The sequence below is a fragment of the Uloborus diversus genome, chromosome 1 (genome assembly GCF_026930045.1).
Source record: "Uloborus diversus isolate 005 chromosome 1, Udiv.v.3.1, whole genome shotgun sequence".
Taxonomy (NCBI): domain Eukaryota; kingdom Metazoa; phylum Arthropoda; class Arachnida; order Araneae; family Uloboridae; genus Uloborus; species Uloborus diversus.
The window spans coordinates 29,564,908-29,589,105 of NC_072731.1; the positions used below are offsets into that span (position 1 = coordinate 29,564,908).

The window sequence follows — 24,198 nt, forward strand, 5'->3', positions numbered from 1 at the left end:
TTTATGCTAAGTTCACCGTCTATGCTGGCTGTTTAAATCAATTTGGCAGCAGTATTAATTAATCTATGCATACCTTCCAACATCTACTGGAAAAAAATCCAGAAGATGATTGAGATACACAACAATATCATTTTTCGTTGTTATTTAGGGAAAAATGGAACTTTTTTACTATTCATCACAGTACAAAGTGCAAGTTCCTTACATTACATACACAATCGAGAGACAAGCTCAAAATGAAGGAACCTCCTGGAAAAACCAGTAGAGTTGGCAGGTATATCTGTATGTTCTTCGTATTTTCTATACCTATTTTCAGCTGTGTTTTGTGTCATTCACCTTTTGACACCAAAATTGCCGCCTTCGGTGACTATCTACCTATACGATCTATCCCTATTTTTTTATGCATCTCTATTTATTTTAACCTCCCAGCCTATAATATGTCTTTGCTCCTCTTTGTTTATCCCTCCACTTTGTTTATATTTTGTAATATAAACAAAGCGGAGGAGGGGTTGAAAAAAAAAAGGAAATTCCTAAACAAAAAAAAAAAAAAGTGAAGAAAAAAGCAAGGGCTATCATCACCAATAGCGAAAAAGCATTGTAGCGAATAAGATTTGATCCAGGTTGTGACATGCAAAACGTAGCGATTGCAAAAAAAAAATCTTCACTATTTTAATTAAAATACATATGTAATGTAAAATAGCTACAGTGAAACCCTGTTGAATAAAAAAAAAATCCACACAGCAAAACAAAAAGGAGCATTGTAGCGAATACGATTCAATTCCTCAATATTAAATCGAAATCCAGGCATGACGTCACACAATTGGGAAGGAAGCTTTTTCGCCCCATCATGATGTCAGAGCTAGGTTGTGACCTCACAGCATTTCGGAAGAAAGCATTTTTCACCTGATCCGGATGATGCCAGAAGATATGCTATGTTGCTCTAAATTTTAAAAATGTAAAAAAAAAGGGCTAATGCATATTTTTGAAAAAAAAAAAAAAAAAATCTGAAGAGGGTGAAACGTTTTGACTACTACATAGTAAATTTTCAGAAAGCAATCTGTCATACTTTTTGCGGTCTGGGTTTAGAGGAAAGTTAAGCCCAGGAAAAAACGCAAAATAAAGGTTTTTTCAAAAATTCATTAAAAATTCAGAAATCAGTCAATTTTCTAAATTGTTTGTCATCATATTTAAAATTAAATTCCCTACACTATAGCACAAAAAAGATTTACTTGAGGCGATTGGTTGGGGGTTTGTGACGAAATAAACACAAAAAAAGGCTGAAAATCACAGAAAACAATTATAAAAAAACTAAAGAAATTTAGAATTTGGGCTTCTAGGTGCAGATTTTCGGGGTACGTACGAATTTTGTGCCAAGTTTCTGAGCTGTAGGTGCTGTGGGGTCTTCCGGCCATTGGATACAAAGAAACAAAGTCTGCTTTATATAAATAGATGATATTAAAGTTATAAAAAACTTTTAAATGTGTAAACATTTACTTGATTAGTAGGCTTTTGCAAGGCACAGAAGGTGTGGTAGTAATTTCAGGGGTTTAATCACACATAATAAAATACAATTATGTGCCTCAAAGCCAGACAGACGTTAAGTCCAAAAATTTTCCATTTATTAGTGCTTTGTATGTAGAAGCCTATTTACTCCACATCGAGTCATATGAACATAATTCTTTTAAAAAAAATCTCTTTTAAATTTTTTAACCAGGGTTAAATATAAAAGAGCGTGCGTCCCATCTTTTGCATGCACCAGAAAAAAGTTTTTCCCCTCTCCTGTAAAATTATCATATTGTGATTCAGGTCACAACTGGCTCTGAGGTACTTCTGGCTCTGAGGTACAGAATTTCAGAAAAAATATTATAAATCCAGTCAATGTTGCACATTTTATGTTACTTTTAATAGTTTACTTTGATATAAACATCATAATTCTGTTTTCGGAAGTTTACATCTACTTCCATTGTGCAAACGACCAAATATGGTGACTAAGTGAAAAATTTAAGATAAGTAGATTTTGAGTTTGTAGGATAAAATTAGTTATAAATAATAAATAATCCTTAAATAACAACTACAATTAAAACAAAATAGTCAGTGTAAAAAAGCAGTCGAAAACTTTGTACTATGGAATGAATAAAAATGACAACAATGTGTATAAAGTACAAATAAAGTAGTATAAAAGAGTTAAAAACTCAGCAAACAGCTGTTTCGGGGCAGTCACATGCAAGCCCCTTCATCAGTGCAAAACAGAAGAATTAAAAGTCCACACAAAGTGTTTGGTTCACATTGTGTGGGCTTTTAATTCTTCTTTTTTGCACTGATGAAGGGACATGCATGTGACAGCCCCAAAACAGCTGTTTGCTGAGTTTTTAACTCTTTTATACTACTTTATTTGTACTTTATACACCTTGTTGTCATTTTTATTCAAAATAGTCAGTATTTAGCACATAAGCATCTACATCAATTACAACAAAAAAATGTTCCGAAGATTAAATTTTTCAGTTTTCCAGAAAATAATTGCAAAATATCAGGAAAAAAAGGCACATTTTGTGTTGTTTTCAATACTTTGCATTGCAATTAACATTCAATGCGGTTTCCAGGAACTTAGGCATCTGAAAAGTCTTGTGTACTTCCATCTTGGGAATGACAAAATATGGCGACTATGCCCAAAAATAAAAATAAAAAAATAATTTTTTGAATTTGTCGCATGAAGACAATTAAAAAATAATAAATCTTCATGAAACTATAATTCAGTTGAAAAGTTTTTATCACATTTGCATCCAAGGCAATGAAGATAAGGTTCAGTTTTAAGCACAAAATTTTTGATTTCTCAAGAAAATTATTTAAAATAAAAACAACTTGCAGAGCATATTGTGTTATTTTTATTAGTTTGCAATCAAAGAAAACATCCAATTCTGCTTTGATTTTGGAAACTCATGCATTTTAGAAACGTGTCTACTTCCATCTTGTTAATGACCAAAAATGGCGACTACATTTCACATGTAGCTGAAATGATTTTCCTATCAAAAAAAGGATTTTCTATGATCGACCCTCCAATCTTCAGGTTGTGCTTTCGAAGCAGTAAATTGTCTTCTTTCCTGTTAAGCTTGTGCATAATTCCTGTTCACCCAAGGGATTTTTTTCATTGGGAACTATTGAGAGTTAAAAATGGTGGCTGTGGAAGTATTTTTGGGTTGCTAAATTTTTTTATTCCCAGCATCATTTTGCCTCAAAAAATTTTAATTTTTTTAAAGAAAAATCGATAAAAATGAAGATTAGGTCTCGTAGAACAAAATTCCCTGGGAAAAAATAAATTTGGGGGCAAGTATGGAAAATTCTGTGACTTTTTGACCTGTGTCATTTTCCCTGACAATTCCAGGTTTTCCCGGAGCGTACGAACCCTGTTTATTTAAATGCAATTCTTAACATCAAATAAACGTTAACAATATAAAACATAAAAGCCCCATAAAACAAAAAATGTAAATGAAAAGTTTCCAAAGAGACATTTACAAAATTTGCTTTAAAATGGCTAGATTTATGCATTTTTGCATACAAGTATGTCATGGAGGTACAAAATAGAGATAAAACAAAAACAAACCTCAGGATGCAAATCCCATTTAAGTCTAGTGGGAATAGGGGGTTGTTCTTTGACTTCTCCAATGGTATTTCCATCTTCTGTATACCTAAGGCGTTTAAAAAATATATATTTAAAGATATACCAAATCATGAGTTGCTATCATATGATACAGCAGTAATATCAAGAGAACATAATGAACAGAAATGAATATATTTGCTGATACCAAGGGGTTTACAACTGTTGGTTGATTTACACGCCCCTATGTATGAACAAAAACAAATTCATAACCGTCACTGAGAACACCTATTTGTAACAGATAATTTATAATTCCCACTAATTTTGTGTTAGAAAACTAAATTTTATCAATTTTCAAAGCAAAAAATACTGTTTATAAATTACATAGCAATATTACTTAAACTAATAGTTTCTTTGAGTATAGTAGAATAGTTACTATATTATGAGAATTTTCTACCTAAAAGAAAAGAAAGATTCTTACAGCATATCATATTAAATTCTGCTTATCATTCTCCCTTATACAGTTAAAAATATATTTGAAATATAAAAGTGCTGATTAACTCATTACAAATTCTAGCAATTGTATCTTATCATAAAATTTTTAATCACATAAATGAAATAATTTATGTTACACCTTCAAACTTCAAATTAAAATTCTGAGATTGCTTTTAGAAATAGTTATATAGAATACAAACAATTATATACATAAATAATTATCAAAGATACATTAATAAAAAATAAAAAAAGAGTCAGATATCAGAAACCATTTTGTGAAATACAAAAGAATGATAGCCAATTGCAATTATGAGGTATCACAAAAATAAAATAAAAAACACGGCATTTTCTGTTTAAATTTAAGAAATGAATTTCGTATAAAGGGTCGTCTATAAATGATGTCACATTTTTAAAGATATTTTTGATCCCCTCCCCCTCTTAGTCACAGGACAAAATTTTTTATAAACATTTTTTAAATGCCTGATGTCACACCTCTTAGCTATTTCCTGCCCCCCCCCCTGTCACAAACTCAAAATTTCACAAGCTCCCTCCCCTGTCAAAAAGGGACATCATTTGTGAACAGCCCCTGAGAATCATAATCACATAATTAAGTGCCTCAACAAACTTACTTGAGAGTTAATGCTTCCATTCCAATACAAAACTCCCAAAAATGAGACATGATTGGTGAATCGCACCTAAAAGTAAAAAAACATCTTTTTAAAAAAAAAAAAAAAAAAAAAAAAAAAAAACAGAACATTACATTTATCAGAAAAGCAAAACATCAGAAAGGGTTTGAATATTTCATGCTATAAGTGCCTAGTTCAATATATTTTGCTACAAGCTGAATGTAAGTTTTTTTAAAACAAACTAAATCTGACACAGATGAATTGTTGAATTACATATCTTTCTCCTTCCGGTTTTAAAGAAAAAGAATAATGCAAAAAACATCTGCAACAAAATCCTGTTATGCAACAAAGAAAAAAAAAATACTTTTAAACCATAGAAAATATTTTTCTTTTCTCTATATTTTTTTTAAAACTGGAATTAATTGCTAAGGAACAATGGTAATATTTTTTTATCATTGTATGTACTGTTAATCATGACATAAGCTTAGTTGTACCAAATAGTTTTAAGGTCAGATATAATAATCATTTAAGACACCCTCTCCATCATTTGTGTTAGGATTTTAACTCCAAATATAATCCCCTCTTAATTTGAAATATTTTGAGCTTCTTACAAGAGAATAGTCATTTTGTTGAAAAGTTTGTGTAAAAATTAAGTTAAATGTCTCCCAGGAAAACAGAGCATAAAACAAAAATGTTCATAACACTAATTTTAAAAATGTTAAAAAATTTGTTTTCAAAGACAGTAGTTACAAACCAAAAATCTCATGAGAATGAGCTGAACTGGGTACTGTTTCCTTTAGACACAAAATATTTCTTTTTTGTACAAGCATTTTAAAGAAAGCTATTCTCAGTGACATACTGAATTCCATCATATACTGAAAATGCTAATTGCAGCATGCAAACAAAAAGGACAAAAAATATTTAAGGTTTATTCTCTTCAATTTGAAAACAAATACTAATATTAAAATGCAAATCATAAGTGATTATGACACAAAGATTAATTGTAATTTTAATTGTAAAGTAAATTAATAAATCACATCAAAGCAAGAAACAAACACAGTGCCACTTTTTTTAAACAAAAACTATAACAGCAAAAAAAGAAACTAATTTCAAAATACTAAAACCAAACCTTAAGGTCATAACTGAGCAACTATCAATTTGCAAAATGAAGGTAAAAAAAATTCATTAGAAATATTTTATTAAACTTGATCACTTTTCGCTAATCCGCATTCTGCAATGAAAATTATAGGCAGGAAGCAGATGAAAAGAATGAAAAAGTTAATAATATATTCTTACCATGAGTGCTCACAATTACACCCAAGCTGAAATGAAAATATAACTTGTTGAGAATCAAACAACAAAAAATATAGTCAACTAATTATAAAAATATTAAATGAAAATTTAACAGTTGAAGCAATGAAAATGTTGAAACTTAATAAAGAAACACAAGGTATTACAAGTTTTTCTTTAGATACTACAAACATACTTGTATAAATTTATATGTGCAAGTTTGTACTATACAATATATTGTCATGAGAAACTAAAAGTTAATAATGTTAAATAATGTTAATTCTTTCAAAAATTAAGATAATACTTTAACTACTAACTTTACACTAACCTAATTTAAATAATACAGAATGTGTTTATAAAACAAACGTAATCAATAGTACAACATAAAAGTTACAAAACCATAAGAAAATAGAAAAAAAAAAAGGTCCCAAGGAAACAGATTTCAGTACAGATTCAAGTTATTAAAATTTGACATTTTAAATAACTTACTCATTAATGGCTGAAGAAGAAATGTTTTTACATTTTTGCAAAGAAAAAAGTACTAAAAGCAAGGAAGTTCAAATTTTAAAGGGGGGGGAGCGGGCTTGAGTCCTTCTTGCTTGTCCCCCCCCTTTTCCTCATATGAGGTTGTTGCCAGTCTAAATCTCTCTTTCCTTCTGATATTCTTTCACATAAACCATTTCTGAGAATTTTACATGGCGGTTCTTTGGTCAAAACCAAGCAATGCTTTTCTGGAAAATGCTCTTTTAAATAAGATTCCCCTTGTACCCTGGAGAGTTGGTCTACCCACCCTGAGTAGTCCTAGGGTTAAGAAAGGGTTGGAAGAGAAATGTACCCAGAACAGTTCCAGACAGAAAGAAGGCACCACAACACACGTTTTACAAACACATAATAAGCAGGGCTTTTCTCTTTAAATTGACCTCATTGGCAAGGAGCTCTTATATCTTTTAAAAAATTATATGTTATTCCTATTGAGGTATTTAAATTGTCACTTTATTTGGTAAGCAAGCTTTACAATGAAAAATAATTTGATTTTTATTACTTGAATGGTAAGTGCTAGTTCAGCAATGATACAGAAAGTCATAAGAATTTAAATTATGGAACCTCAGGAGGTAGACACCTATGTAACTTGACAAGTTTTCGTGTTCTTTAGGGGTGTTGAGTTATTGAGGCCTCACCGCTCACACTGCTCTTGGGTAGATATGCTCAAAACATCAAAAATTAAGTAATACTTGAACAAATTATCTTTTTCACTATTCATATTTTCAATTTTTTGTAAGCTTTTGAAGCATGTCACAGCAGCAATAGATACATTTTCAAGTCAAATACCATTATATCTGCCACTGAAGAGGAAGATACTATGTTACGCAATGAGTATGTTTAGGATTAAGTTCACTTTCTCAAAGGTGAAATAAAAAGGAATTGAAAAAATGTGAAAGAAAGAAAAAGGAAGGAAACAGAATTAGATGAATACTCGTCATCCAGTTATGATTCAAATACATACCCTTCCATTTTTGGAAACAACTAAATTGAAAGATTTATCTAACCACATACTGTGGCCTTTCCCATGAAGCAATGCTTGTGAAAACTCATTCAACTTTGATGGGTCATTCTGAAATAAATAAATTTAATTAAAAATATATACAACATAAACAAGCCTCTGTCCAAAAATGTTTACCAATACCCCCTCCCCTTCTCTTCACACACACTTTTCTTTTCTTTGTTTTCTTAATTTTATGAAATTTATCACATTTGAAATAAATTACTAAGTTTGTAAGTTACAGGTAGACAGTTTTTATTGAAACTTTTAGATAAAAATTTCACAAGTAAGTATGTAAAGTAGTTCATTAATTAAAATTTCTTTGGATCAAAAATTGTCAAAACAAACAACCTCTGTAATATTTATATCACTGGATGAATGTTTATTAAGGGAAAAAAATTCAGAAATGGAAACTTAGGGCCAAACAGGATAGATATTTTCCCAAACCATTAAATGATGAGAAAACATTTTGCTCATTTAAAACACAACTCAACATGAAAATCTATACACTGATAGCATACCATTTACAGTAGAAATCAATAAATATCTATCAACTATAACCATTTTCTAATAATTTTCATTGATAATTCCTCCTATTTAAATCATTCTCAAAATATTTTGGGACTTTCGTGATAGATTTTATTTTCAAATTCACTAACAAAGATCTTACAAGAAAAAAACCCTTGTTCTTTTAAAGCACAGTAAAAAAAAATTACTTACTTCATCAAAGTCCAACTCTTCATCATATAACACAAGGAAAAAGGCAGCCTAATTTCAAAAGAGAAAAAAATTTAAATTATAAAATACTTATTTACTAACATCAAGCATTCTGTAAAGTTTGCTTATTGCAGTTATCTAGAAACAATAGAAAAAAATGGTTTCTAAATCTGGCTAATGTAATATAAATAAGCAAACTTAAAAATATATAAGAACTATTTAGTGACGCACTGTTTTTCAAATTATTTTGTTAAATCAGTACACATTCTATTCTACCAAGAGCCATGCTGCAGTAATACTTTCTATAACTTCATTTAGTTTAATCTTTTCAAAAGTTGAAGATCAACATATTGCCAACAGTTTTCAATGACAAATAAAACGCTAAAGCTAAACATTGCTTCTACACTGTTATTAATGTTAAAGGGAAAATTATAACAAAGGAGAAGGAGAAAAAAGGGTGTCTTACATCTTCTATACATTTCAGTGATGCTTTATTCAATCCTTTGGAGAAATATGTATTTCTGGCATTAGCCCATATTGTCCTGAAAAATTAAATGTTTTTATATGATGAATGTTTTATATATAGCTTTATTACATTAAGAACTTTTATAAAATTTTCATTCTGCTCCTAAAAAGGCAGTAATATTTGAAAATACTCAAACCATAACAAAAGGTAGTCTAAATATTATATCAAAAATACAATAATATTTTTTTTCAAAACAATGTTTCTATTTATTTTAAAACCCACATTTTAACTTACCATATAATTACAATTTAAAAAAATATATATTAGTTGTACCATCTTATTTTCAATAAGTCAAAACCTCTTATGCGCATTTGGCAGAGCTGTACAAATTTTTTTAACTCCTTTTAAAGGAATCTCTGCTTACAATTATGATGTTGCTTACCTGCTAAGTTAAGTACCATTTTTTATCAAATACTGAATATTAAGTTAAATGTCTAACGAAATATTTAGACAACTAACAAATATTTGGTTTCTGAACCATAATTTGACATTTTAAAACTTTGAATACAATAATTAATTTAATTTGTGTTTAAACAATTGTTGATGTTTCATACGGTGTAAAACTTTGGAAATTAAAATACTGCAAATAGTTTCAAAGCTATTACTCAAGGAAATTCATCAGTTTTTTTCTTTTTCTTTGCTTTTTTTTACAAAAGAAATATCACACCAAAAATTTTAAAAACTTCTCATTTTCAGTATATTTTTTCCACATCAACAAAAGGGAGGGAAATGAATGAAAGAGCTTTGGAATACCTATTATTAGCACACAAGGCTGCCAAGTGGTGTTCTCCAGCAACAGGTTGGCTTTCATCTTCAATGATTTGTTCCAGCTGACTATTAAAAAAAAAGGCACAATATAGAATAAAAAGCGAAACAAAAATTATATTGTAGCATATGAACATTTTTAATGGGTAAACAAAAAATGAGATATTTGTTTTTCAGTGTTCCTTAAAAAATAATTATAATCAGTATTTTAATGATTTAATTCCAGCAAAATGAGTATTAAATAGGTTCTGGAGATATTAGCTTTTGGGAAAAATATTGACAGCATCATTTTCTTAGATTTGTTAAATCAACCATAGGGCATCAATATTTTAGTTAGGTGAATTGGTAAAAAGGAACACTAACCAATTTTTATTTGCTCAGGGAGAAATGTAACTTTTGAAGAAAAAAAACGAAAAAAAGTTTATTTCTTTTTTACTCATACATTCTTTGAGAAAGTGGTTTGAAAATATGAACAGCAATACTTTTAAATTTTTGAAAATTCAAGTACAAAATACTGCGAAGAATTGATTATTAGGCTAATGTATACTCGAAATTAATATGCTGTAGCCCTCACAAATAGGGTTGGCAAGGTTTTGGATACTACGGTAAAAACCACAGTAAAAACTGGTTTTTACCGTCGTGTCCAAAACTGTCCGAAAGTGTACAAACCTATATTTTTTGAGAAATTATATTTTGTGAGAAAACATTAGAAACAGAATAAAATGTATAAAAGTAATGTTTTATATTGAAAATTTATTCAATATGAACATTCAACTTATTTATGCAGCTGATTTTAATCTAGTTACATAAAAGTTGAATTCTTGATTAAAATTTCAATTTGTACGTTTTTTTTTTTTTTGATATTAGTAACCAAATTTACCTATGTTTATGCATGTGTGCAAATGAAAGCAGGGTTAGCAAGTTTTTTACCATCCTGTTCAAAACCCTTGTGTCTGAATTGTCCGAAAGTGTCCAAAACTATTTTTAAGAAACTATATTTTGTGTGAAAATATCACAAACAGGATAAAAAGTGTCTTTTTTTTTTTTTTTTTTTTGACTATTTAATACATTTATTCAAAGTGAACATTCAAGTATAAGTATACATGTAACTTATTTATACAGCTGATTTTTATCTAGTTACGTAGAAAATGAATTCTTCATTAAAAATTTCAATTAGTATGCACGCAATTTTTTTTTCCATAAACTAAATTTTTGACATTTATGCATGCGTGCAAAAGAAAGTGTTCAAAATATAGTGCAATAATTGACTTAAATGCAATAAATTACAATTTTTTGTAGTTACAGCATGTATTATATTAAAAATGTAAACTGAAAAAAGAATAGCACAAGTTTTAAAACATAAGTGTTTAATCATCAATTTCTTGTTCTTTAATCTATGATTTAAATATTAATTTTCATTAAAACATCATATAAAACTTATTTGCAAAAACCATTAAAACAATTAAGCTTTTTTTTTTTTGCACTTAAATATTGCACATTTAAAAACATTCCTTTGAGTTATAAATGAAACTGAAATTAGTTGTTTTGGCAGTGTTGTGAATTTCCTTTCAAAAGTCTACTAACTGTTACACAAGGAAGTTTTTATGTGAGAGTCATTCCATGTCAAATGACCTAGGGGTTTCCACTCGACCATCTCCGATTTGGATGAAATTTTATAGAGATGTAGAGATGCCTTTGAAACTAACAAATGCAAATTTTCAGCTTCCTAGATAAAAATCCTGAGGATCTCGGATCTCCGGAAAATATGATCCAAAATGGCAGATCAGCTTTTTGTGTCAAATTGCCAAGTTCAGACTAAGTTTACAGAAAATTTTATCACACTGGAAGCCTGAAATTTTAGGCTCTTAAAGTATGTTTGGCCGTTAATATATTCAAGTATTTTTGTGAATTTGAGCTTGTTAGATTTTGTGTAGCATGTGCATGAACTTGTGAAAACGCGCAATGGGGGAAATTTTTCCTGGATTTTACGATGTCATAAAATCTGAACAAAAGTAAGTCAACTAATAACAGTTGCATAATCCCTATTAGTTGGTTTTCACAGCATTCCCCATTCTTTATTCATTGCAGAACGAGATTTCCTCGCTAATGACAAACAGCATTTCAAGCTTGTTTTGTTACACTTATCTGAACAAACACAATCGGAAAGAAAAAACTGTTTTATAGGAAAAAATGTGTTCTTTCTAATGGTACAGTAAACCCTCTCCTAATTTACACCCCTCTATGCAGACAATTTTTAATTCCCCAATTCCAAGGCATTATTAAACCTCTGTCCTGCGGACACACCTCTATAGTGGACAAATAATTTTGTCCTGCTAGTGTCCACATTAGTGGGATTTTACTATATTAATGAAAAGAAGATGCGAAGTGACAAACTTGAGCTACAGTGTTTTGAAAATAAGCTATTTTTTACTTGAACAGTTTTGATAGCCACTTTGGATGACAATATCTTTTAGAAAATATATATTTAAGCTCTGCAACTGTAACCCACTAAAAACAAGTATTTTTACAATGGAATCACGCAGCACGAGCATTTGAACTACTTTTGTTCAAATTTTACGACATCCGAAAATCCAGGAAAAATTTCCCCCAATGCACTTTTTCACAAGTTCACGCGCATGCTACACAAAATCTAACGAGCTCAAATTTACAAAAATACTTGAATATATTAACGGCTAAACATACTTGAAGCACCTAAAATTTCAAGCATCCAGTGTGATAAAATTTTCTTAACACAACAAATCCTAAACACAGTATCACAATTACATTAAGGTTAGGTTTGCCCCAATAAGAATAAATTTTATTTACTTCATTGCATTGCTTTTTTAAACACAGCAGTCATGCTTAGTAACCTTTTGATTGCATTATCCTTTTTGGAACATTTGACACTAAAAAAAACCCCCAGCTCCATTGCTCATTAGGAGTCCTAGTACATCATGGGAGGGGGGGGGGATCTTTTCGTAACTGTTTCAGATAGAACAGTCATGCTAAAAAAGCAAAACATTCAAAAGTACCACTCCCAGGAGCAATTGGTGCTTAAGACTAATTTCGCCAATTTTGAACAAAATCTATTTGTATATGGAATATAATACCATTCCCTGCAGTAAGATTTAAGTTAAGAGTAAATAAAAAAGGTTTTTAGAGAGTGAGGGTGAAAGTAAAAGTCTAGCATTTCACAGAAATGGTGAAGCACCAAAGAGATGAGTTCAGCACCATTTAAAAATTCTGAATACAGAAAAAAGTAAAAAGCTATTTACAACATTACTATTTTAAAACACTACAAATGTAAAAAGAAAGAAAAAAAAAAAAAAAAAACTGAAACTTAGTATGCTGTTTAAAAAATGCATATTTTCATATAATCATGGTTGGTTGGTTGGTTTGCTTATTTTTAATGGCGCAAGAGCCCTTCAGGGCTATACTGCGCCATGAGTTTCCTAAAAAGGTACTTCAAAAACATGAAGCATTATGCTTGTATATTTTTAAAGACAATAACACATTTGAAAAAAAAATAAAAAAAGAAAGAAGCATTATGCTTCTGTATTTTTAAAGATAATAAAACATTTGAAAAAAGAAAATCTCCCAATAACAAAATTTTCTGGAGAACATATTATGGTAAATATTTAGGGGTCTTTTCATTTTAAGGCATCAAGTGTTTAGAGCCAATCTTGAAAATTCAACTAAAACATTGAAGTAAAAAATATTTAACCGATAAAAACTACATATTATAGATACTGCAACCCAAATTTTAACTGATAGAATACTTTTCAATTTTTCGGAAAAGGTTTATTCTAACAAAATATAAGTGCAAATTAGGTAATTAAATGAAAGTGCACCCTTTTTTACAACTTAAAATGTACATTTCATTTCAAATACACTTTATTAAAAATAATCTTAAGATAGAATAGAATAATCCAAAACTTTATAGTGATGAGGGTTTATATTGAGTCAAAAAAATAGACTATTTAAATTGAAATGGGGAAAAACATTTTCAAAAGAAACAATATCAATACCTGAATGTGTCATTTTTTGCTGGAATCAAAAAATGCTTTAATACTTTCACATACAGATTCTACCACCTATTTACATTCATCGCTTCTCTAACACTGTTTCCATACCGTCTTCAATGTGGCAGCAAGTTCAACTTTGTTGGTGGGACTAGGTCTTGAACCGCTTTCTTTAGATTTGAAGCTGGCACAAATGTTTGATCATATTTAGATTGGTAGAATTGCTTCACCACTTTAATACCAAAATCCCTTTTTAGCCTACTTTCCCAGTAAAAGTCAGAAAAATAAGAAAAAAAGCATGAAAGAAGGCTTAATGCATCTTAAAAATATCCCGAAAAACAAAAAAAACTCAAAAATAAATGAAATAATTAAATAAATATCGAAAAATTAAAAATTGGAAAGTAGGGTATTGAGATGGGGAAAAATGTCTGTTGGTCTGTCTGTCGGTCTGTCTGTCTGTCCCCCCCCTAATAACTTTTGAATGAATAGTCTGATTCGAACAAACTTTTTTTTGTTCGAAAGATCTCGGCGAGGACACCTCATTCCTATATTTCACTTTTTGATTTGAACTATTTTTTGTTCAATTTTGAACAGTTCAAAAAAACTTAACATTAGCGCCTACGGGGAAATTCAAGGCAATTCCAAACTGTGAGGTGAATTTGCTTCAAACAAACTTTGTAGGAAGAAGCTTTTGATGAAAAACTTGTATATAAAATATCTTTTTGATTTGAACAATTTTCCATTCAATTTTGAACTGTTCAAATCCCTTAACATTGGCGCCTACGGGGAAACTGAAAGTCAATGTAGATTCCGTACTTGAAGGCGGATTTACTTCAAACAAATTTTGTTAGAAATAGCTCTTGACGCCAAATTCCAGACTCCGACTCCGAGAATTTAGAGGCACCTGACTCCGACTCCGATTCCTGTGCCCGACAATTAATTGGACTCCGACTCCCCGACTTCAACTCTGACTTCGTAGCTTTGGCAAAAATTTATGGACAAATGACTAACTCTGATTCTTGGATATTCGACTCCGACTCTTTTATCTCAAAATGAGATTGACTCCGCAGCTATGGTTTTAACTGTGAAATACTTATTGTTGATATGACTTGTTTTTATTTTCACGCTAAAGTTTAAATTTAGGTATTCAGTTACTGGCGAATAAATTCGAAGTCATTTATGTTTCTACATAAGATATGCGCAGACGATTTTTTTTTTTTTTTTTTTGTTTTAGTAATTGCATTAATTCATTTTAAAAAATGTTTTTGGCAATAGGGCAAAAAGAAACGATTTTTTTTGATATGATGTATTTATTTTAATGAGCTTATTACTTTTACTTATTAATTTTTCACTTTGAAAGCTATTAAAGATTTTTTTTAATCTAAAAAAGTGTATTAGCTGCTTTGTTTAAAAGTTGATGCTATTTTATTTGTTCGGTTTTTTTTTCTTTTCTTTTTTTTTTGATGAGTGAGGAATATTTTATTCCTAGAAATCAGCTTAAAGTATTTTAAAAGTATGTTTGAAAAAATTTGCAATTTTAGCTATTTTTGAGAATATTGATCAGGTACTAGAAAGTAGTATGGGTATACGGGAAAGTAGGCTCGTCTAGTTCTAGACAGAACTTCTTGTTCTGTTTAAAATCTATGAATCGATTTACAGATATGACACGGAGTAAAATCTTGCTGAAAGATAAATGTGTCACTGCTGTGCCTCAGATGAAGTATCATGTAGTAATCTTTATAAAAAGCGGAATTCACATATTGTTTTATTTTAAGATACATACAATTGTCCAATTCCAGCAGCCCTCACGCACCCACATACCATAAAGGATGCCTCAAATTTGAGAGAACGTCTTACACAAGATTTCTTTTATGCTTTGCTTTTTAATGCCAAACCCAAACACCTTTTTTGTTCTCAGATATTTCAAAAAAAGATTCATCACTGAATACAATACTTTATCAACCTTGCTGACCCTGTATGAGTTTCACTTTGCTCCTGGATAGTCGTGCATGTTTCTAATTCATGCTTATCTTTGGTTTTGCTTTGTGGATTCGCAATTGAAGCTGCAGTTTTTGCAACTATCCAAGTGCAGTTGGCTTGGACACGAAAACTATAAATAATTTCCAACACTTATGGACATAAGCATTTTTCAACGATTATTTTGGACGATTCTTTTTAATTTGGGTTCACCTCTGCCAGTTAGTTGTTAAAATTTTTCTACTTCATTTACTTCTCTTACATTTTAGTTGGTTAGTTCTCCCATATTCCTTTAGAATCGTATGTACTGTAGATTGTAAAACGTTCATTTGAATTGAGTTAGAATGTTTTTTCTAAATTTAAGCAATGATACAGTACGTTATTTTGTTTTTTCCTATTTATCCCCTTGACGACCCATTTTGAGCAATAAAGAGTTTTTAAAATGGCGTAAAATTATCCGTGCACCAAACTTTGTACCTATGACAAACTTTCGGCTAACAGGTATGCAAATATTTTTGCTACTTTTTAAATTTGCATTAAATGAATAAATATTGTAAAATAGTCCAATTAATGGTCACTTTCTGATATTTTCAACGAAAATTCTGTTTGCTATTTTAATTTAGAAGTTTGAGAACTTTAGCAATGGTAGCTATAGTTCTGGTCTTTCAAATGAAATGTTAAAAAAAAAAAATCTCAGTTGGAAAGAAGAGAAGGGGAATTCCCCCCCCCCCCCCCGTGTCCTATAGTTGTACCCCTACGGGTACTGAGGCTACAAGTTGCCCTCTGCTTGAAAATGTAGAAGTAATTTTTTTGGTCAGTCATTTACCTTTTTTTTTTCAATTTTGTAAGGTTTAATCATTACTTGTCGTCTTAAGTGATTAATAAAGTTCAAATGGTAAACGTAGTAACGTTGTTTATTATCTGCCTAGGTTTTGACATAGAAACATTTGAAAACTAGAAAAGTCTTAGCAGCTAAAGGCTAAGTACCTATATTTAGTTCTCTAAAAGTATGTAGGCCTGACAAGTTTTAAACCAGATCAACAAAAACTGAAAACTGAAATGTGAAATTCACATTTTACATTTCAAACTTCATTAAAATAAATAATTTTAGAAAATTATCTAAAAATTTATTTTAAAAAAATTTAGGTTTATATTTAGTTCGGATTTCAGTCAGCACCTTCTGCAAAAATTCCTATGAATACGGGCCATAGGGCGACCCCTAAGCTTTCTTCTATCATTTCTTGCTATTTTTTACAATAAAAACCACCATAAATATGACGAAAGCATCCCTACAGAGAATAAAATGAAGCTCCAAGTCACTAAAAACTTAAAAACAGGTGGCTTATTGTTGTACCGCAACATTCAGATTTTCGATAAATGTTGAGAGCTTGTGAAAACTATGAAACATTTTAAGTCAACAAGAAGCAAATCAGAACTTACCAGATCTTGGAAAACAGAATAAAGGGTCTGCCCAAAGGAGAGTTTTGTCTCTTCCGCGAATGAGTCGAATCACGTACTAAAATCGACTTAGCTATCTAAGGTTTACAACAACAATGGCAATCTCTGATAAAATATCTTTAGTTACCAACATGGTTACACTACCTGGTGAATTTTTATGGAGTTCATAAGTTTAAAAAAGACGCCACTAGAGAGCAAAATCATCACCATGGTAATAGTGGCCCATTGTTGCCCCCTTGACACAAAGTTGTACCACTTTACGGTAGATTATTCTAATTTTTTTGACCCACATAAAAAATTCAATATAATTTTCCAATGTGTTAATGATCCATAAGTCGTTAAAATAATGCATGCAAAGTTGTTGAAATTGATTTGCTCATTTATGAATAACGATTTTTACTCTTTTTAATTTGCATGCATTCATTTTTCCCTGACTCTGGGACAAGTTTTGTTCAAACAGTTCTGAAATTCTATTATTTTGAATTTGCGTTGTACGTGTACATATAACAGAACGTACTATTCATTGCTCAAAAAAAGGAGGGGGAGAAGGGGAGATAATTCTTAAATATTCTTTATAAGATTAAGAAAACAATGAATTGAAGTAAGCACAATTTGGGACACTTCTAGAATAGTAACTAGAGTATACAATCCCACCCCCCCCCCCCCCCCAAAAAAAAACTAGGTAAGATAATCAGAATCATGATTTGAGAAAACAGTTTTTACTACACAAACTTAAATGGCTTCTAACTTACACTTGAAGTTCTGCTGGTTTCAAGAGACGGCCTTTGTTATACAGCATCATTTTGTAATATCTTCCCCTGTTATAAACGGCTATATGCTGGGAGTCTGAGAGATGAACTACCCTATCTAATGAATACAAAATATCTTAATACCAAACATAAAATTCATGTGCATGAAATGTAACTTTTTAATATGATGCCAAAAAAAAAAAAAAAAAAAAAGCTGAAATCTTTAGCTGAACTTTTTGAATCCTTCAGTTTAGCAAAGACTAATTTCACTTGACTCTGAGTAGCATATTTCCTGGCCTTAAGATGCATCTGAGCATGAGACATTTACCAGGTTATATTTAACGAAAACTATTCGGATAAGATAACAATCATAGCACACATTTCAATGGTGATAAAGGAAAATGGAAATTAAAATAAAAAATTAGCAAATATAGCAGCCTTATTTCCAAAAAAGATTTACAAAAATTCATCATAGAGATCTCTGTTGCTAAAACCATAAGAGGCAGTAAGAAGCAAAGGGATGTAAGTGGACATTTTCAAGTTTTTAGTAAAAAAAATCTGATCCACTGAAAGAATACTTTGTACTACTTCTCAATGAACTCACCTGCCTCCTTAGAGGACAGAACTCTATTTTTGGTCCATAGGAAACAAGATTGATTTTAGGGCACATTTTAGAGTAAACACGGCTTGGAAAAATGGCACTATGTACAAATTTATTGATGATGTGATTAAGTTTGAAATAATTAACTTTTTCTATTAAATTTTAGATATAAAGCAAACTTTAAGAATAGCCCAAATAAAATTTTGCTTTTTATTAAACATCAGCACCTTACCTTTCTCAAAATCAGGAATGCGAGTGCTATTAAACATTCGTTCATATTGCCAAGCGCATAATGGGATGAAGTTTTGAATCGTCACCTAAATAAATAAATTAATACATGATTCAGAACACTTTTCAAATAAAACTTCATTTCTTAGTTGATCATTCATTTTAACAAACATCTTGATCTTACTGTATAAATATTGTTTTTAAAAATTGTATATTTACTAGGTTAACTATACATTAGACTAATTAAAGTAATAACTGAAGAAATGATTAATGTTCAGTTACTTTAGAATAACAACACAGTGTGAAAAGTTTATCTGCAAAATTTTTAGCGACATAATTTCTTTGGCCTCAAGTTTTTGAATTGTGTGTGTGTTTTAAATACATAAGAACACGTGTTTGGCCATTACTGCAATACAACCATAGGTAAAAACACAGCAAAATTATTATAAAGCATGAATATTCAAAATTGTATGGGATTACAATAAATTCTTCCATGCAAATGATGCAAGTTTCTGGATGATTTCATGCAGAAGTTCACATCTTTCAAGACGTAATTCACTTAGCATACATTTGCATGCATAATAACACCATAAATAAATTCATAAGCATCCCCCCCCCTTTATTAGCTGCAATTGTTAGCTACATTTTGTGAATTCTGTTGGTGAATCCAACAGAATTCACAAAATGTAGCTAACAATAGTCTTTGGCAGCAGATTTTCTAGCTTTTCAACAAGTTTTTATTAATTTATTTGATTGAGAATCACTAACACTTCACAGAAAATTTAACGTAGCATTTTATTTGTAGAAAAAATGTCTAACCTTTTTTTTTTTTTTTTGTCAAATTGAAATTCTCATGGAAGAAATATTTTGGTAAACATAAAGAAATCTGGTAAATAGTTAAGATTTTCAATAAGTAAAACACTCTTGTGTGATGTCCGCAAGATTTGTTTTTTTAAACAATAATGACGTAACACACTTAAAAACATTAGCTGCTTTCTGAAGGAGTTCATTTCCTCTCAAAAAAATTGAAGCTTTAGCATCAAATAATGTATTTAGTAATTTAGCAAATGTGTTGTACAATGTACATATCTTCATGAAAAGGGAGGAGGGGAGATTGCACGTGCTTTTAAATATATAATGTTTTCTGAGAACGCACAACTGTTAAAAAATTATACTTATATTGGCATAAAAGCAATTTTTTGGCTTTTTTCAGGAAAAATCCGGAAATAACACTTTTTCCACTGCTTCAAAATTTTGGGAAATTTTACAATTCTATTTGTATTAAGAAAACACAAAATTGTACACATAAAAGTTCTAAAAAACACTACTCATTCTTTTTTACAAAACACAGGGCTCATAGGAAGTGGAAAAAAAATATATAAGAGTTTAAAAGGAAAAATATAGGAGTTTGGTAGAAAACTATGGAGGAATTTCGGAAAAGTATAGCATCTATCATGCTTGAAGCACTGTACAAAAAAAAAAATTAAAATTTAATTTGAATTTTGACATCTGGAATTCAAATTATGTTTTTCGCAATCTTGAGTATGTGTGTATGTAGGCGTGTGTGTTTGTGTCTGTGTGTAGGTATGAGTGTGCGGGTAGTTGTGTGTATGAGTATTTGTATGTTGGGGGGGAGGGGGAATGTGCATGTGTGTGTAGGCATTGTGTCAGTGTGCAGGCATGAGTGTGTGGGTAGTTGTGTGTGTATGTGTAGGTGTCTGTATGTATGCGTGTGTGTATGTGTTTGTTTGTACGTGCGTGTATGTATGCATGTAAGTGTAGAATATTGACGCAACCTGGAGATGGTTTTCGCTAGAGGAGCAGCATTGTGAGGAGCCGGTCAACGGTGATGCTGCAGAGGGTGCTGGCGGGAAAATAAAATGATAGCACATCAAAACAGTCAAATGAAAGCAATAAGCAATCATGATTGCTCAAAAAAAAAAAAAGAGGGCCATTATCAATACAATTCTATAATGGATGAAGGCATAGAAATGTGAAGAGTAACAGATGTGAGAGCAAATGAATTTTTGTACCCACGGCTGCTTATTCATGTTTGCTTAAATCTAATTTTTGCATTCAACTAAGCAAAATCGTGTGCATATTTTTCTTTTTTCTTTTTAAACGCGGAATTCTACATACAATTTAAGAGAACTCTATTAAATTTTTAGTCAAATGAGATATCATTAGAAGTATACTACTCACTCAAAATATCCATTCGCTGATTATTTAAAGAATTTTATAGCAAAACAGAATGAAAAAGCAATTACAAAATTCAGATTTTAACTTATGTGCTTCGAAAATTGTATCTCTTATTGATTGTTTAAACCAGGTAATAATTTTGACATTCTTTTTTTAATGTCATAAATCTACCCTTAGTCCTCGCTATGGTACTTAATTGCTTCAATGCCTGTTCACTAACGATAAGAAAGCCAAAAGCACCGAAGTCCCATCGACTCCATGTCTCTTTCTGTCTCACTGGGTTTGTTGGGCTTTTCCCGAGAAAACCATTACAAAACGTGTGCAACACTCTGCCTTCCCTTCATTTCACTATTTACAGAAAAAAAACTAATTTTACTAAATGAAGTCAAAGAAAAAAAAGACTGCACTAATGCATCAAGTTTGCGGGAGAGAGAGAAATGGTCAGTCTCATACGCTTGATTCATTTAAGCAGCATGTTTGATTCAAATATTTATCTTTTTTTTTAATGTTAAAACTGATTTTGTTTTGTTTTTAAGGAATCGATTCATTTAAATGGCTGATTCAATTACCCGGCGCTCACTGTAACAGAATTATCCATAACTTAAAGTTAATGTGTGCATAACACTTGCATCAAGGGTGAATTTGACCTAATCTTCCAAACGAAAGGAGGTGTTAGAAGAGCCCAATTGGAGCATAGAACTATCCATTATCCTGTCCAATTTGAAACACGGTAACCGAGTTATGGCAGATAAAAAATTTGAGCCAAAAAAAGAAATTCTCAGATTAAGACTGATTCCTGAAATTTTTGGAAAATCAATCTACACACAAAATAAGTACTTATTTGAGAAAAGCAGACAAAATCCTATAAAATGACCCTTTGTTTATCCAGATAATTACATTTTTCAGCAAGCTACAAGCTTTGAAGTATTCGAAGTACTCAAAGTTGAATTCGTACCAAAATCTGTACACAGCATTTTCAAAAACAATCGTTTGAGCTACCACCGTTCATTTGAACTACAAGTAATATTATATGAGACAAAATTAAAAGCTTTCAAAATCTTTACCGCAGTACACTTAAACTTAACATGACATACTATTAAATCTACAAAGTAAACTCATTAAAAGAAAAAAAATAATTGAAAACAAGTTAAAAGTTGCAAGTAAAATCATCTATATTTTGTACATTTCATAAAAATAAAAAAACAGAAGTTTAGCCAACATTAAAGCGTGCACAGAGTAGTGGAGAAAGAAAAAAGAATAGATCAAAGGTTTTTGTATTTTTGGGTAGCATTTATTATCTGACAAAAAAAAATATATGAGTTAGTGAGAAAATATAGGAGAATATCTGACAAATTGTGAAAATATGGGAGATATAGAAGAACTATGAGCCCTGAAAATATTTCATTAAATAATACAACTACTTTTCCATAAATTTTACATTAAAACTCATTGCAAATAGTGAAGTATTATCCTATAATTCAGCAAGACATTCTATGTTAGATAAAACCTTCATTTATACAGTGCATGAGATTCTTAATTAATTTTGGTCTCTTGTAATAAATACGAAGTTGTTTGTTGCAAGATTCTAGTTCCATTATTACACAGTTCTAAGTGATTTCTAAAAAAATGTACATTTTAGTTCGATGATTCAATGTTGAGTTTGCACTTAGGTTACTGATTAGCATTATATTCCCATAAATATTTATTAATAAAATTAATGCAAAATGCTGCCAGTCAGTCATATGACAAAATCAAAGGCATCAGAGCTCTATAATTAATTGGTTGGTTCTATTGGTTATAATGGCACAAGAGCCATTAAAGCCAATAAGTGGGATAAAATCTCTGGATATACCACTTCAATATATATATTTTCATTTAATTATTTTTTTTTCAAAGGAAAAAAAATGGTTGGCGGGGGGGGGGGGGGTCTAAAACCACAGGAGAAAAATTTTAATTTCTCGAAATTTGCATTTGATGTTGCTTCTGCCTGGCTGTGTTCGGAATCGTCATAAAAGAACAAAAACGGTCAAAAGTACACTCTGAAAGAATATTTTAGCACAAAAAGTTTACCCTTCAATATTGTAACAAAATAATTCTTTTGCCACTTACCGGCTTTAGTGTCTGAGTGGTCAGCAGTTTTCGGAAAATCATTGCAGCATGTATAAAATTTGCTGCTCGGGCAGTCTGTGATCGTGTAGGCAATGGAATATAATCCTGGAAAAGCACTACAGGTTAAAATGCAATAATGTCATTCATCAGAGCTAGAGTTTCAATGGTAATTTGTTAATGTGTAATATTTACCCAAAATAACACATAATAAACTGGAGAATTCCAGAGGTAATGGAACAATAGTTGGTACAAATTAATGTAATGATGTCTGTGAGCAAATATATTATATATATATATATAATATATATCAGGCTTGGAGTAATCATCGATTAAGTAATCGAAATCTGCATAATCGATTACGTTTGTGTAATCATAATAATCTTAATTTGTCAATGGGATACTCTTGTAATCGTGATCAAAATTTTATTCAAGCTTTTCTTGCGTAATCGTAACTGTAATCAAATTAAAATAAATCGTAAATAAAGCATTGTAATTGCGCAATCTTGATTTGCTGAAAGGGAAAAAATCAAAGCGATGTTTCTACGAGTAGCACTATTGTATGGAGTAAGAGTTCAATACAACACTTGCCAAATACTTCAAGTTGCTCCTCAAAGACCATTTGCAAATGAGGGTCATAAAATCGAGACCTATCTTATCTAACCTAGGAACCTCGGAGCCGACCCAGCATACAAGCTTTGAACAACAATAGGAGACGACTTGAATCCATGGCCATTGAATAAACCATTAGGTTGTTAGAGTACCCCGTGGGCAGGGTCTGCCCCGTGGGTGCTTTCAGCACTAATGCTTACAATTGGTCATGTATCAATTTTTCTTTTCATCTGTCAATGGTTGACAAACTAGCGCAGCACATTGTCGTCTTAAAATTGTATTAGCAAAGAATATCACAAGTACTACTAACTTCTGCTCAACAATGTTGTGGAACAGTTTAAACTCTTTTGGCTTTTTTATACAGGGTGTCCTGTGTCTGAAAAGTCCTTGACACATTTTTAAAATTCTGAGAGAAGCAACAAATTGTCATATGAATATGCTGTTAGATCCATAATACTTCACAGAGTCAAGATATTTTATGATATCGTAAACAGAAAAAATGTAATTGTAAATAATTTACACTGATGACTGTATCATCACAGTAAGAAAAACAGCGGTGTTTAATAAATTGATTTAACACTTCACATTACACTTGTTTTTCGTACTGTGATGAAACAGACGTCAATGTAAATTACTTATTACTAGTCAACCAGTGCGGAATTTCGCACTGTGCTTCGAATCGTTTCATGTGGCATTTC

General features: G+C 30.7%; 1 protein-coding gene across 2 annotated transcripts in view; it reads right to left on the reverse strand.

Annotated features, from left to right (window-relative positions):
- Window positions 1-24,198, reverse strand: part of LOC129228605 (carnitine O-palmitoyltransferase 1, liver isoform-like) — a 120,551-nt gene that overhangs the window by 22,343 nt on the left and 74,010 nt on the right. For both annotated transcript variants that reach the window (XM_054863297.1, XM_054863289.1), the window contains 10 exons: window positions 22,892-22,996; window positions 18,588-18,672; window positions 17,758-17,872; window positions 9,537-9,617; window positions 8,724-8,799; window positions 8,261-8,308; window positions 7,505-7,612; window positions 6,007-6,032; window positions 4,714-4,779; window positions 3,596-3,680 (listed from right to left, as the gene is read on the reverse strand). In XM_054863297.1, coding sequence (XP_054719272.1) covers window positions 3,596-3,680; window positions 4,714-4,779; window positions 6,007-6,032; window positions 7,505-7,612; window positions 8,261-8,308; window positions 8,724-8,799; window positions 9,537-9,617; window positions 17,758-17,872; window positions 18,588-18,672; window positions 22,892-22,996 — 795 coding nt within the window. The remainder of the gene's footprint in view (window positions 1-3,595; window positions 3,681-4,713; window positions 4,780-6,006; window positions 6,033-7,504; window positions 7,613-8,260; window positions 8,309-8,723; window positions 8,800-9,536; window positions 9,618-17,757; window positions 17,873-18,587; window positions 18,673-22,891; window positions 22,997-24,198) is intronic.